Raw genomic sequence first — 12305 nt, 5'->3', positions numbered from 1 at the left:
TCGTACATTAGTTTTCATAGGTATGGATGAGGCAGTTATTCATGTGGATATAATGCAGAAGAGGGCAAAAGTAAAGAAACAAATCTCTCTGAAACCAGAAGCACATCTCTGGTCCATAGAGATGTTTCACTCGCTCTGTGCGGCTTTCAAGGAATCCATGGGAGCCTTCATCCATCATGGATGGCTTTTCGAGGGAAGGCTACTCTCTGGGCTCAGAGAGTGGAAGCGTTAACTTCTTCCCTGGCAACTGGTTTATTTTCATCCATCTGGAGATTGCCTCTGACTGGGAACCAAACCCAGAGGCTCCTGGATACAGCCACACTTGATTCCTACCCTAGTCTTAACCTGCTCTGTCTTCTTACCCCATGTTTATCTCATTACAGGTATTTGGGGAGGCTTCCTGGAACTCTCCCAGAGCAGGAGAAATAGAATCTAATGAATGCTCAGATATCCAATCATGTAAAAGAGAATTTTACAGGAAAATGTGAGGAGGGGTGAGGCAGTCTGGGATCAAAATGCTAAGATAGAAGAATGTATCGTCCACATAAGACATGCTTAAAAAGAAAATCTCCAGCCAAATAGAGTTCTGGGGGAGGGAGGGCTCTGAGGGTGAAATCTGGAGAAATCCCCATGGTCTTCATGGGGGCCAGGTCTTCCACAGCACCTGGGGCCTCCACAGAGGCCAGGTCTCCCCCAGTGTGTTCAAATGCCCGCAAGACAGTGAGACTCACACGGGAAGGAGACATGAGCCTTCACACATCCAGAGGAAGTACAGGAGGCAAAATTATGGTCACAAAAAAAGAAAGAAAGGAAAAAAAGCAAGAGTGTTTCTGCTGAGGACAGAGGCCGGAGTGGGCAAGCGTGCTGTGGAAGGGCCAGAGGATAGGCACTGCAGGCTTTGCAGGCCACCAGGTGTCTGCGTCTGTCACGCGTCTCTGTCACTAACCTGTGAAAGCAGCTGTGAGCAACCTGCTAAGGAACATGAGTGGCTGAGTTCCAATAAAACTTTATTTAGAGTTCATGTCATTTTCACATGTCAATGAACAGTATTCTTTTACTTTTTTTCCCAACTACTTATCAAAGACTCTCTGGGTGATGGGAGCTTGAGGAGCGAAGGTGGTGGGTGAGTGAGTGACTGCTGGGTCCTGGCTGGAGGCTGGGGGGAAAGGGCAGTGAGGCTGTGATGGAAGAATCTGGAACCATGGATGTTGGGAGAGCTCAAGTGGAGTGGATGGGGCTTCAGGGACTGGATGAGAAGAGGCTATATTCTCAAAATGGGACAAGCAAATCATCGATTTGTGGTCTAGAAGTGACCTAAATCCGTAAAATTCTAACTGGCAAAATGTTTTATGACCCAAGAAGCTTAAGAACACTCGAGAGAACCCCCTGGGTGGTCGCTGGGGTAGTGGGCTTTACTGAGAGCCAAGAGCATGCTGCACGAATGCCGGATTTGTGTTTTTCTCATCACACAAGCAACCCATGCTACGGTAGGAAAAGAAGAGATGGCAAGGAGGCCGGGGAAAAGGAGAGGAGAGAAGAAGTCTAGAAAGTCAGCAAGCCAGCGTGGACAACTGCAGAACTTCAGACAAAGTTTTTAAATGAGACCACGCTGAGCATCCCTCCTGCTTAGCAATATTCACATACTCCGTTCTAGCTAATCTCTCTCTTTTCTTTAATAGCTGTAAAGCTAAAGCCACAGGGTGGATATTTTGCAATGTAACCATTTTTTTCCTTGTTTAGGAGGCATTTAAGATGAACCTAACTTGCCAATGCTGCTTTGGAATATTTTTTTTTTAAAGCAAGTGCTTTGTCCTCGTGGGTAAATCTTTTTGCACACTTGTAAATATTTTGCTAGAACAGATTCCCCAAGGAGGAAGTGTGAGATTGAAGATTTGCTGCACAGCCATTGTGACTGGGGCACAAGGTGGCAGAGCAGGGCACATCAAGGGGCATGTGCCTCGGGGACTTAGCATCAGGCCAGCAAAAGTTCCTCACCCTACTTCTGTGAGCAAGAGAGAAATATTTACTGGATTGTGTAGATCCAGCCCATCTGGATGATGGGATGCAGAGTACCCCAGGTTGAAGCAAGGCGGGGCCTAGGTCAATGAAGATGGACGCCATAGACACAAACTGGGCCAGAAGGACAGGCACCTCCAGAGCAGGAGGGTGTTCAAGCAGCCAATCAGGGAGACCAGCTGCCCTGGGAGTATGCTGGGCTACATACTTCCCTCGTGTGTGTGTGTGTGTGTGTGTGTGTGTGTATGTGCGCGCGCGCGCGCGCGCGCGCGCCTGGGTGTTCACCTTCAGCTTTTTCATTTAAGGCTGATGCTCTACCATTTGAGCCACAACTCCACTTTCAGCCTTTTGCTGGTTAACTAAAGATAAGAGTCTTACAGCTCCATGAACCTTCCTGCCTAGGCTGGCTTTGAACTGTGATCCTCAGATCTCAGCCTCCTGAGTAGCTAACATTACAGGTATGAGATGCTAGCATCTGGCTCATGCTTTCATTTCTTTATGAAGGCTCTATGAGGGCCCTTGTGCCAGTGACAGAATGTGTATGGTCTCTGCTGCTGCCCCGGCATCTCTGGGCTGGGGCTCTCCATCTGCAGGTGTGGTGAACTGCTTTTGTTCAAAGTCCAGGTAAAGGGACTGTAAGCAGGCACACCACAGGGATAACATTTAAAAGTAACCAGGAGTATGCATTAGTATGGGCTGCCTTGCAAACTTCTAATTACATTGTTTTGAAGTCTACTTATCTTAGCAAGGAATCAGAGGACCTCAGGGACCATATAGAACATGCCAGAATGTTCAGCAAAGGCTAGTGGCTGAACTGTGCTGCAGATGTGGGCCAGGGCTGGCTTAGGAGGAGCACAGGTTGATGACCCATTTCATTATAGCAGAGCTCCAGCTATGGAGGTACGGGCACTAGAGTGGGTGCTGGGACCTGGGGTACGCTTCCCCTGAACAGTTTTTGGAATGAACAACTGGAAACCCTCATTTTGCAGGACCAAGCTGAGATGGGCTACTTGGCACCAGCTGTGGTTTACGAGGGGGTGGCAGGGTGGTCTCTGTTCTCTTCTCGCCAGAATGAGGCAGGGGCAGGCTGCCAGTGAGGGGTGGGCAGGCTTCCCAGTTTACACCCTGATTGCCCAGTGCTGAGCTTGCAGGCCTGATGGAGCCAGAGGGTCCTGGGGGGCGGGGAGGGTGCACAGGGGGCACAGCGGTTCTGGCAGCAGCTATAGAGCTCTCTGGATGCTGGAAGAGCAATTTGGTGCCTGCAGTGGCTGAGGAGGCCTAAGTTGGTTGGTATGGACCTGAGCTTCAACTCCTTCTGCAAGCTAAAATCCCAGCGAGTATCACTTACAGAAATACAGGAGGAAGTTCCTGAATGACTTCCTCTGTGTCCTGAGGCTGGTACCTTGCTATTACTCAACTAGCAGCTGAAATGAACCCAGACAACACCTCATCAACACGGCAGGGTGAGAACACAGTGGGAGAAAATCAGACAGCAACGTTCCCGCCAGACCAGAGGAGATTTCACTCTGCGGGGGCCTTTGCTACAAAAAAAAAAAAAAAAAAATCCCAACAACCCACCAAACAGCTGGGAAAGCCATCAGAGAGCACAGGGATGGTGGTAGAGGCCAACACGCACCAGAGAGAGGTTTTCCAGCTGCAAGGGAGAAGTCGCCTTGTGTGACAGCGCTGTCTTTGCGCACTATCTGACAAGGGTGGCCAGGCAGGATCTCATGGGCCTATTACGTGCTACTCTGCCAGCAGACATCTGGGGAAATCGTCAGCTTTTCTACGAAAGCGGTCATCTTTCCACACTTGTTATGCTCTCCTGAAATAGCCAGCGCACAGAAGCAGCTCTCCCAAGAGGCCCTTTTCTTAGACAAACTGCTCCCTGGGCCCTGGAGAGCCAGGCTCCTGGAATACAGCCAGCTACGGGGGTGGGCAGTGGGGGGGGGGGGGAGGAGCACCTCCCGGGTCTTTCTTCCCAGCAGGAGTGTTGCCCAGAAATGGAACCAACTAGATTTGGCTTAGACTTCTAAACCTATTAGGGACTGATCAGAACGAGAGAAAGTAATACTGACAAGAATTATGCCATTGTTCTAGTTCATCTATTTAGTAACCCGAAGTTGCAATTTTTAGAAAAAAGGAAAAAAAAAAAGAGATTACCTTTTAAATAACCGATTCATTATGGTACATGAATGAATGCCATGTTTCCCTGTTCGGAACGTCACTCAGCATTAGGGGTGCACAGTGGTAAGTGGCACTGATTTACCACTTCCCCTCACAAACACCTCTGCCCGGTGGTCCAAGATAATCAGAGGCGAATTTGTGAGTTTCCCCATGTCTTAGCAAGTCACCTGTCCTGCCTGGACCTAATGAATCTCAATTCTGTAATCAGGCTGCTAAGGTTCCCCTCGCTCCTTGAGAAGGCTCCTGCATCGGCAGTGAGGGCCGATGAAGTTCCTGCCAAGTGAACTTTATCAGTTTCAAGGCTGAGTTCCGACACGGCAGACTCGAACTCCGGGTGTGTGAGATGCAGACAGCCTGACCATAAGCCGACTACAAACAGTCAGAGGCCAGGGGACTTGGATGGCTGGGCAAGTGAGGAAGCCTAGCTTAGCTCGGCACTGCTCTGAGAGCCCATGGATCCCACGGAGACCCGCCAGGGTCTGGCCCGTGAGCAATGGGGTGAGGATTCTCTGAGAACTTCCCTTCGAGCTGGAGAAACCCACACATTGTTTTTCATTGTTGGTTTTGAAACATGACTATTAGGCGGTGACACAAGAAGGGGGACCCTGCAGGGCTGAGAGTCATGAGACAGACAGCAGAAAAAGGTGACGCAGGAGACGCAGGCCAGGCAGGCAGCCCACCACGGAGACCCCACATACCTGAAATGGCATACAAGTTAGAGTGCTGGTACTCGTAGTCCGTGCGGGTGCTGTTCCTACCTCGGAAGGTGGCAGGCAGCGTTAGAGAGATGTGCCTGAGAGAGACAGAGACAAAAGTGGTTATAAGCATTGTGCCAGGAATAGTCCCCAGGACTCAGACAGCACCCCAACGCCATCAGTAGCCAAAGCACAGCACCAGGCAGGGAGGGTGGGCGCTGCTGGACAGCCCCACCCTCTTGTCCCCTAGCCTGGGCCTCCTAAGACATCCTAAGGCCTCCACACACCAGCAGCCAACCCGCCTCCATGCTGGAGGGAACATTCGGGAGGAAGAAAGGGTCTCCAAGGCCTCACAGTGTGTCCAAGGGGCACCAGAGAGGTGGACACGCAGGGCCAGGCCTCCACACACTGGCATCAAAATGCCTAGCTCTGAACAGAAGCCACCCCATGACCCCCACACCTGCCAGCAGGGCTGCTGAGGACCGAGGTACAGTGGCCCCTTGGAACGGAGGTGCTGGGTTTTATTGCCAGATGAGCCCAGGAAGCACCCTGTTCTGAGTGGCAGTGCCCCCTGGAGAGAGCTCAGTAAGTACCTTCCATGGGTCCACACTGCCTTTAACAGATCATACAGGAGCATGTGGTCAGCAGTGGCCACCCCATCTGGAGGGGCAGGGGGAAGGAGTGGAGGGGGAGGGGTTTGAAATGTCCAGTAGCCTGTGCTTAGGCCATACCTAGATACTTCCAGATCGCAGGAGAGCTGCCAAAGTCACCATGCCCTTTTCATGACACACGTGGACACACTCCAATAGCCTGCAGTGTGAACAGACTCCTGGAGGGAGGGTTCAAAGCTGTGATGTCCCCATGGGCAGAAGCCTTGCAGGGCAAGGAAACCACTGAGGCCGCATCTGTGGGCCACAGGCCTGCAGGCCCAACCAGTCCCGAGCCAGCTCAGGATGGGGCTTCCCAGCAGAGTCACCATGTGAGACCTCTGTCAGCTGTGGCCTCGGTGCATGGGGGTAGTGAGCATGGGAGGAGGGGCTGGCCGGGTGCCAGCCGGTCACATCTGGAGTCCTAGTTACTCAGGAAGGGGAGATCTATGGATCGTGGTTGGAAACCTTCCCTGGCAGGCAATCAGCAAGAAAGCCAGAGGTGAAGCTGTGGCTCAAGTGGTGGAGTGCCCGTCTTGAATGAATATGCAAGTAAGAACATGAGTCTCTGAATTCAAGTCCCTGTAGCAACCAAAAAAAAAAAAACTGAGGAAGAAGAGAAGGAGGAGGAGGAGCAAGAGGAGGAAGAGGAGGAAGAGGAGGGAGGAGGAGCTGCTGCCGCTACCATGTTCTGGGATGGGAGAGATTCTAGAAGGATCCCCCCAGGAAGTTAGGCGAAACCGTGCTTTGCTGTGGGTCCAGGGCACAGGCAGGCTATGACGCTACAAAGGTAAACCAAGGCCAGATGGAAACAGACTCCAAATGCACAGCAAAGTGCTTTGGGTTTTGTTCCCTGGGGTAGAGGTTCCCCAATTCTGTCCTTCCTCTCATGGCACAGAGGCGCTGGGTCCCTGGGACTAGCCAACAACACAGGTGCACAAGCATGGCTCCGGGGAGCCCCGTTCAGTGGCCTGTTGGGGTGCAGCCCAGAAGTCTGCTTCTCACAAGCCCAGGGCAGGGAACCCTGTGTGTTCCAAGCTGCTGTGGAAGGCCGGTACAGTCCATCAATGCCTCTGACCACCGCACTCAGCCAATGAAGCGTGCGAACAGAAGAATGAATTACTGCCCGTGGTTGTGGCTGAGCAGAACTGGAACGATGACAGCGGGGTCTCCGGGTGGCAGGCTGGGGCACGTGGCTGTCATGCCGTCTCTTACAGGTCCTCCGTGTCCCGGGTGGTCTGTGTAAGGAGCAGGTCAGAGCTGAATGAAGATGCTGTTGCCTGCTCAGCTGTGGCGAAGAATTCCATGGTGGCAACTGCAGAGCCCGAGGCCACTGTGGGCCTTCTGAGTGATTCCAGGGCGCCATCCATGACAACGGCCTGGGCTAGGCACCCTTTGTCCCACTGGAGGTCCCGGACCTCCAGTAGTCAGGTGGAATATGCTTCAGGTCATTATATCTGCTGTTTCCAGGTGTATAATCCTTGCAAGGTGCATCTGGCCTCCCTAAGGGCCTAAGTCCGTCATAGGCTACGGAGGCCACGCCCAGGCTGGAAGTGCAAGCGCAGCTCAGGACCACAGCCATGACCATGTACAGAGCGCAGGAAGACCAAAGGACTTGGATGGCCGCCAAAGGTGAGAATGGGGTCACACACCCATCCACACAGATCCGTGGAGGGACATGAAGGTGTCCAGAGTCTCTCAAACACCTGCTCCCGAGCATGCACTCAGGGAGCAGGAAGAAGACAGGGCTGCGCGAGGTGGGCCGGGGCTCTGGGGTGATTTCCCAGGACAAGGACCCAGGAGGGGACTGAGGACCCAAGGGAGACTGAGGGCCGGGGGGAGGAGGCGGAGAGCTCAGGCCCTGCCACAGCCTAGGGCCAGCAGGAAAGTCTAAAAGGAGACCAGGGAGAACCACAGAGCCACAGAATTTGGGGGCCTGGCAAGAGCTCCCTTCTGCCCTAAAGAACTTTTAGGCAGAGACTCAACAGGATCCAACTGACGGGTTTAACAGCTCTCCTGCCTGTGGGACAGGGAGGAGGTGAAGCCCAGGTATGAAGGTGGATGATGGGAAATGGGCACTGCCACAAGACCACACACAGTTACTCAGCGCCTGCTGAATACAGACCTCAAATTCCTCTAAATCGCCCACCGTAGTTCCCTAGATGGGCAACTTTGGAGAAATTAAAAAGAGTTGTGAGAGGAAGCCAGGGAGCCTGGTTCTGTAGCTGCCCCATCTACCCAGGGCTTCCCAGCCAAACCTTCCTGTCTCTCTACGTGGGCTCAGACAGATTGGCTCTCGCCTGTAACTCTCCCTGGAGAGGCTTGCTTCCCTTCCTTGAATCCACCCCCCCCTTAAAAGGTGTTGTTTTCAGGGGGCCTGGAGCTCTCCCAGTGGCCTCTTCTTCCTTCTCCTTTCACCACTTGACCTCCATTCTTCTTCACTTATTTCCCAAACTCCTATTCATCCTCCAAGACCCCACCTACCTCTCCTCTCTTTGGTAGGATGGCCAGACTGGGCATCTGTGTGTCTTCTCTTATCATTTTGACCTCCTCAATAGTAGGGCCAAATCTCTTCAAGTTTGGACTCCATTTTCTAGTACTATTTTGTTGTTGTTATGGGGTAGGCAAATAGCGAACCTCTGCTGATTGAATAGAGTCTTTCTATGGCAGGAGCCTTCAGCTCGATTATTATTTCATCGCTCTGCGTTGCGTTTTCCCTGCTGGATGCAAGCAGCGCAGGAAGCAAGTGTGGTGGGAGAAAAACCTGGCGCAGCTGCACAAGAGAAGATAAGGGATCTGTTCACCTCCGAGGGATAACGTGCCATCCTTTTGGGAAACATAGAGACTTCAAGCCACCAGTACGCTGGCGGCTTCTGCAGAGCAGCTGCTTAGCAGGAATCCGAAGACTTGAAGTAAAGTTCAGCTAGAGAGGCCCCTGTGCACACGGACGGGCTGGGGAGTTCAGAGAGCAGCCGAGCCCGGCACGAGGCCGCTGGGGGTAGATTCATCTCTATTTTGCAAACAGGAACTTTCGCTTGCTAGTTTTCTCCCTCCCACTTCTCTTGGAGAGAGGAAACAAGGGCACAGGGTCAGGAGGCCAGCCAGGCCCACTGAGGCTCCTGTGAACGACAATGACCAGCTAGGATGGAGGGACAGACCACCTGTGCTGAGCCCGGCCAGAGGAGACAGCTGCGGCAGGAGGAGCTGGCAGGGGTGCGTTGGGGTGGGCTGACTCGAAAGCCGCAGGCAAATGAGACTCTGGGTCCCCAGCATTGGGGGCACAGAACCGGTCCCCTGTGACACCACCCAGTGGGGCCCTCCTGAGGAGCTTTAGCTAGCAGTAATCAGAAGAGGAAAGTGAGACTCTCACAGGTGAAGCCAATAAGGAGCAGGCTGGCAATGGAGGGAGGGTCACTGCACATGCCCGCTGGACGCGATCAGCATTCTCATTGACCTTCTGTAGCACCCCGACCACCAGGGATGGGGGGCTCACCCCGCAGGGACCATAGGCTCCACCCTGAAGGCCCCATTGAAGCCAGTGGCACAGAGACTCAGTATCTCTGCCACTCACTGGGTACCCCAGCAGGTTACCACCCATGGGTACTGTGGCCACAGTTAAGGGGACTGCCCTCCAGAGTCCACTGGAGGGGGGTTCCAATTCCCAGGCACTAGGCCCTGGGAACTGGGAAGCCCGGTGGGGGTGGGGCTGGTTGGCTCCCAGAGCACACCTGGCTGCAATGCAGGCAGAGCACGTGGCATAGATCAGACACATGGTGAATACCAGGAAGCAATTTAGCTTCCATTCCTATTTTGATTCTTTGCATCCCCACTCCCTCTCCGCCCGCCCCCCTCCTCCCCCGCCTCCCCACCCCTCACCCCGTGCCATTACCCTGGAGTCCTGCTCATGAGGACCTCGGTGCTGAGGCATTATAAAACCCACCGGGCCCGGCAATGGAAACTATCTCATGGCTGCTATCAGTTATGCTCATCTCTCCTCTGGGATGGCATCTAGGCCAGCATGTCGGCCCATGGTTTTTAGCCCCTCTCATTCCTGCCTCAGGGCTTTTGCACTTGCTATTTGCGCAGCCAGAAACACTCTTTCCCTAGCCCTGAAGAAGCTGGCTTTTCTGACAGAGTCAGACCTCCCCTCAGAGATGCTGCCCTGACCACCCTTGGGAGGAGGTAGCCCACCTCCAGACACCCTCATGAGGAACGGTGCTCCTCTCCATGTTTTTGTGTCCTCAGAATGAGACCTCCAGCACCCTTTCGCTCCCCAGCAGACTCCCAGTGCTCTGAGCAGAGTCCAGCCCAGTCCAGCCAAGCCCAGCCCAGGGGGTCCTTATGATGTTGGGGGAAATCCTATAAGATTGTCCAGTGCTCTTGAGTTACCCAGTCTGATCGCGACTGTGATTAGAGATAAGGCTTCCCCCTTGTCTTCTCCTCCCCAGGGTTGGGTTAGTTAATGGTTTGGAAAATGCAACTATTTCTGATTCATGAATATTTTTATACAAACAGTGAATTCCTGGTGGTATTGCTCAGAAAGCCAAACACTGAAATCCAATGAAATATCAAATAGGGACTGATTAAGAACCACAGTCCTGTGTACTGAAACGTTTTATGGTTTTTTTCTAAGTCACTTTAAGGGAATGCTTAATGGCCTGAGCCCACAACACCCCACAAGGAAGAGTCAAGTTTCCATACCTGGAGTCCTGACCATCAGCCCAGGGCTCTGGTGGGGTCTTGGCTGCCCTGCCCCCACCCTGTGCTAGAGGAGGGAGGGAGGGAGCTGGGCTTCACCTTGTGAGTACCAGGCACTCTACTCTTCTACAGGGTCAAACAAGGGGTGCTCCCAGAATGCGCAGGGGCTGGATGTCTTCAAGCAAAAAAACCCCAGACATCCAAGGGGCCGAGTGTCCACACAATGGCCAGAAGCTTCTATGGGGTCACATGGACTGAGGACGGCTCCAGGCAGATCACAGCTGATCAAGGACATAGAATGGCATCCAGAGGGGAAGAGAGCCTCCCCCCCACCCCCTGCCGAAGTTTCCACTCAGGGAAGGGAGCACAATTCCAGAATCAGTTTGGTACCGGGAGAGTCAGAACGCAAGCTGCCCAGAGGAGCCGGGGCGTTGCTGCCAGGCTGGACACCATGGTAGCCCACAGCCGGATGTCTCACTGTGGGGGGCACTGGCTGCTCTAGAACACACACGCAGGCATCTTTTCTGCGGCCGACAATAGCTCTGGCTAAATAGATGTAGAGGGAAATTTCATTTCTTTCCCCCAGTCCATCTGAGGCAACTTATTCAATTAACACGGCCACTAAGCTGCAGACAGCTCCATATAAAAGCCCTTCAGTTATAGGATACGTTTTATTATGTGACAATAGTTGCCGGCACGATTTATTTCCTTTGATGGGATTCCACTTTTTCCTTGTTAATTTAAATCTGTATTTTCCAGTGCTGATTCCAGGTCTGTGTGAATTTTTAAAGCGTTATCATTAATCTTGTTGGACCAGTGGCCACAATGAAGACAATAGCAGGGCCTGCTGTCCTTGAGAGCCATCAAAGGGCAGTAGCCAGGAAGGCAGAGGCCAACGTACAGCTAGGGACATGTGTCATTTCTACCTCTCCACCCCCCACCTACACTTACCACCTAACTTTGTGGCATTCTGTATTTCTCTAGGGTTGAAAGTTGTGCAAAAGCTACTCACTCCCTGGGGTAGACTTTTTTTGGTGTCACCTCGGACTTCTGAGGTCCATAACTTCACAAAGATTTTCATAATAATACTGAACTAACTCTCGCTTATTTTCTGAAACAGGACACTAAAAAGCAAGCCACAGAAGAAAAAAAATCCAATCAATTGACCTCTATCAACATTTAAACTCTTGCTCCTGGAAAGATGCTACCAGGAAAGTGGAAAGAGCAGCTGCAGAGCTGGAAAGGGTATTTATGAAACATACATTTGGTGTATACCCAGGATGCATGACTTTTATGACTTAACAAAGGTCAATCCAATTTAAAAGTGGCTAGAAATTTGGATGGACACTTCCCTAAAGGAAATACAAATGACCAGGCTAGGTATGTGGCTCAATTGTCCAATGTGTATGAGGACCTGGGTTCAATCCTTAATACAAATGGAATGGAGCAAAACAAAACAACAGCAATGGGAAAACGTCACCTGGGAAAACGTCAGCATCATAGTCACAAGGGAAATGGGACACCATCACACACCTTCCAGTATGGGAAGAATGAAATCGGTGAATAACACAAGCTGTTGGCAAGGACATGGAGCCACTGGAACTCTCCCAGGATGGTGTAACCACTTTGGAAGACAGCGTGCAGTTCCTTACAAAAGTTAAACATACTCTAGCATACAACTGAGCTGTGGCTCTTCTAGATTTTTACCAGAGAGAGAAAAAAATGGAAATGTGTTTATACAATTTTTTTTCCACAGCTTCACCTATCAGCTTTATTTGTAATAGGAAAAAAAAACCAAACCAGATGTCCAGTAACAGGTAGCTTATCTGTTGGAGTATCATAAAATCAGTATTTGTAACCAAAAAGCAACAGACCATTCACTGATACATTGGAGAGGAGATAATTAGGCTGAATAAAATGAGGAAGGCAGGAACGAGTACACACAGCACAATTCCATTCATAGAAAATTCTAGAAAATGCAAATTAACCCATGGAGCTAGAAGGCAGGTGGGTGGCTGTTTGAGGAGGAAGAAGTATACGGTATAGAAGCACCAGGGACCTC

At 51.8% G+C, this 12305-nt stretch overlaps 1 protein-coding gene across 3 annotated transcripts in view; it reads right to left on the bottom strand.

Annotated features, from left to right (window-relative positions):
- Mvb12b (multivesicular body subunit 12B) overlaps positions 1 to 12305 on the bottom strand; it is a 177693-nt gene that overhangs the window by 68781 nt on the left and 96607 nt on the right. For all 3 annotated transcript variants that reach the window (XR_011370163.1, XM_070013804.1, XM_070013790.1), the window contains exon 7: positions 4902 to 4996. Coding sequence is in view for 2 of the 3 variants with exons in the window: in XM_070013804.1 (XP_069869905.1) it covers positions 4902 to 4996 (95 nt within the window). In the remaining variant the exon portion in view is untranslated. The remainder of the gene's footprint in view (positions 1 to 4901; positions 4997 to 12305) is intronic.

The sequence above is a fragment of the Dipodomys merriami genome, unplaced genomic scaffold, assembly GCF_024711535.1.
Source record: "Dipodomys merriami isolate MVZ:Mamm:240054 unplaced genomic scaffold, mDipMer1.0.p SCAF_11, whole genome shotgun sequence".
Classification (NCBI taxonomy): domain Eukaryota; kingdom Metazoa; phylum Chordata; class Mammalia; order Rodentia; family Heteromyidae; genus Dipodomys; species Dipodomys merriami.
The sequence above is the reverse complement of the archived record's forward strand: the minus strand, read 5'-3'. Positions and strand labels throughout refer to the sequence as shown.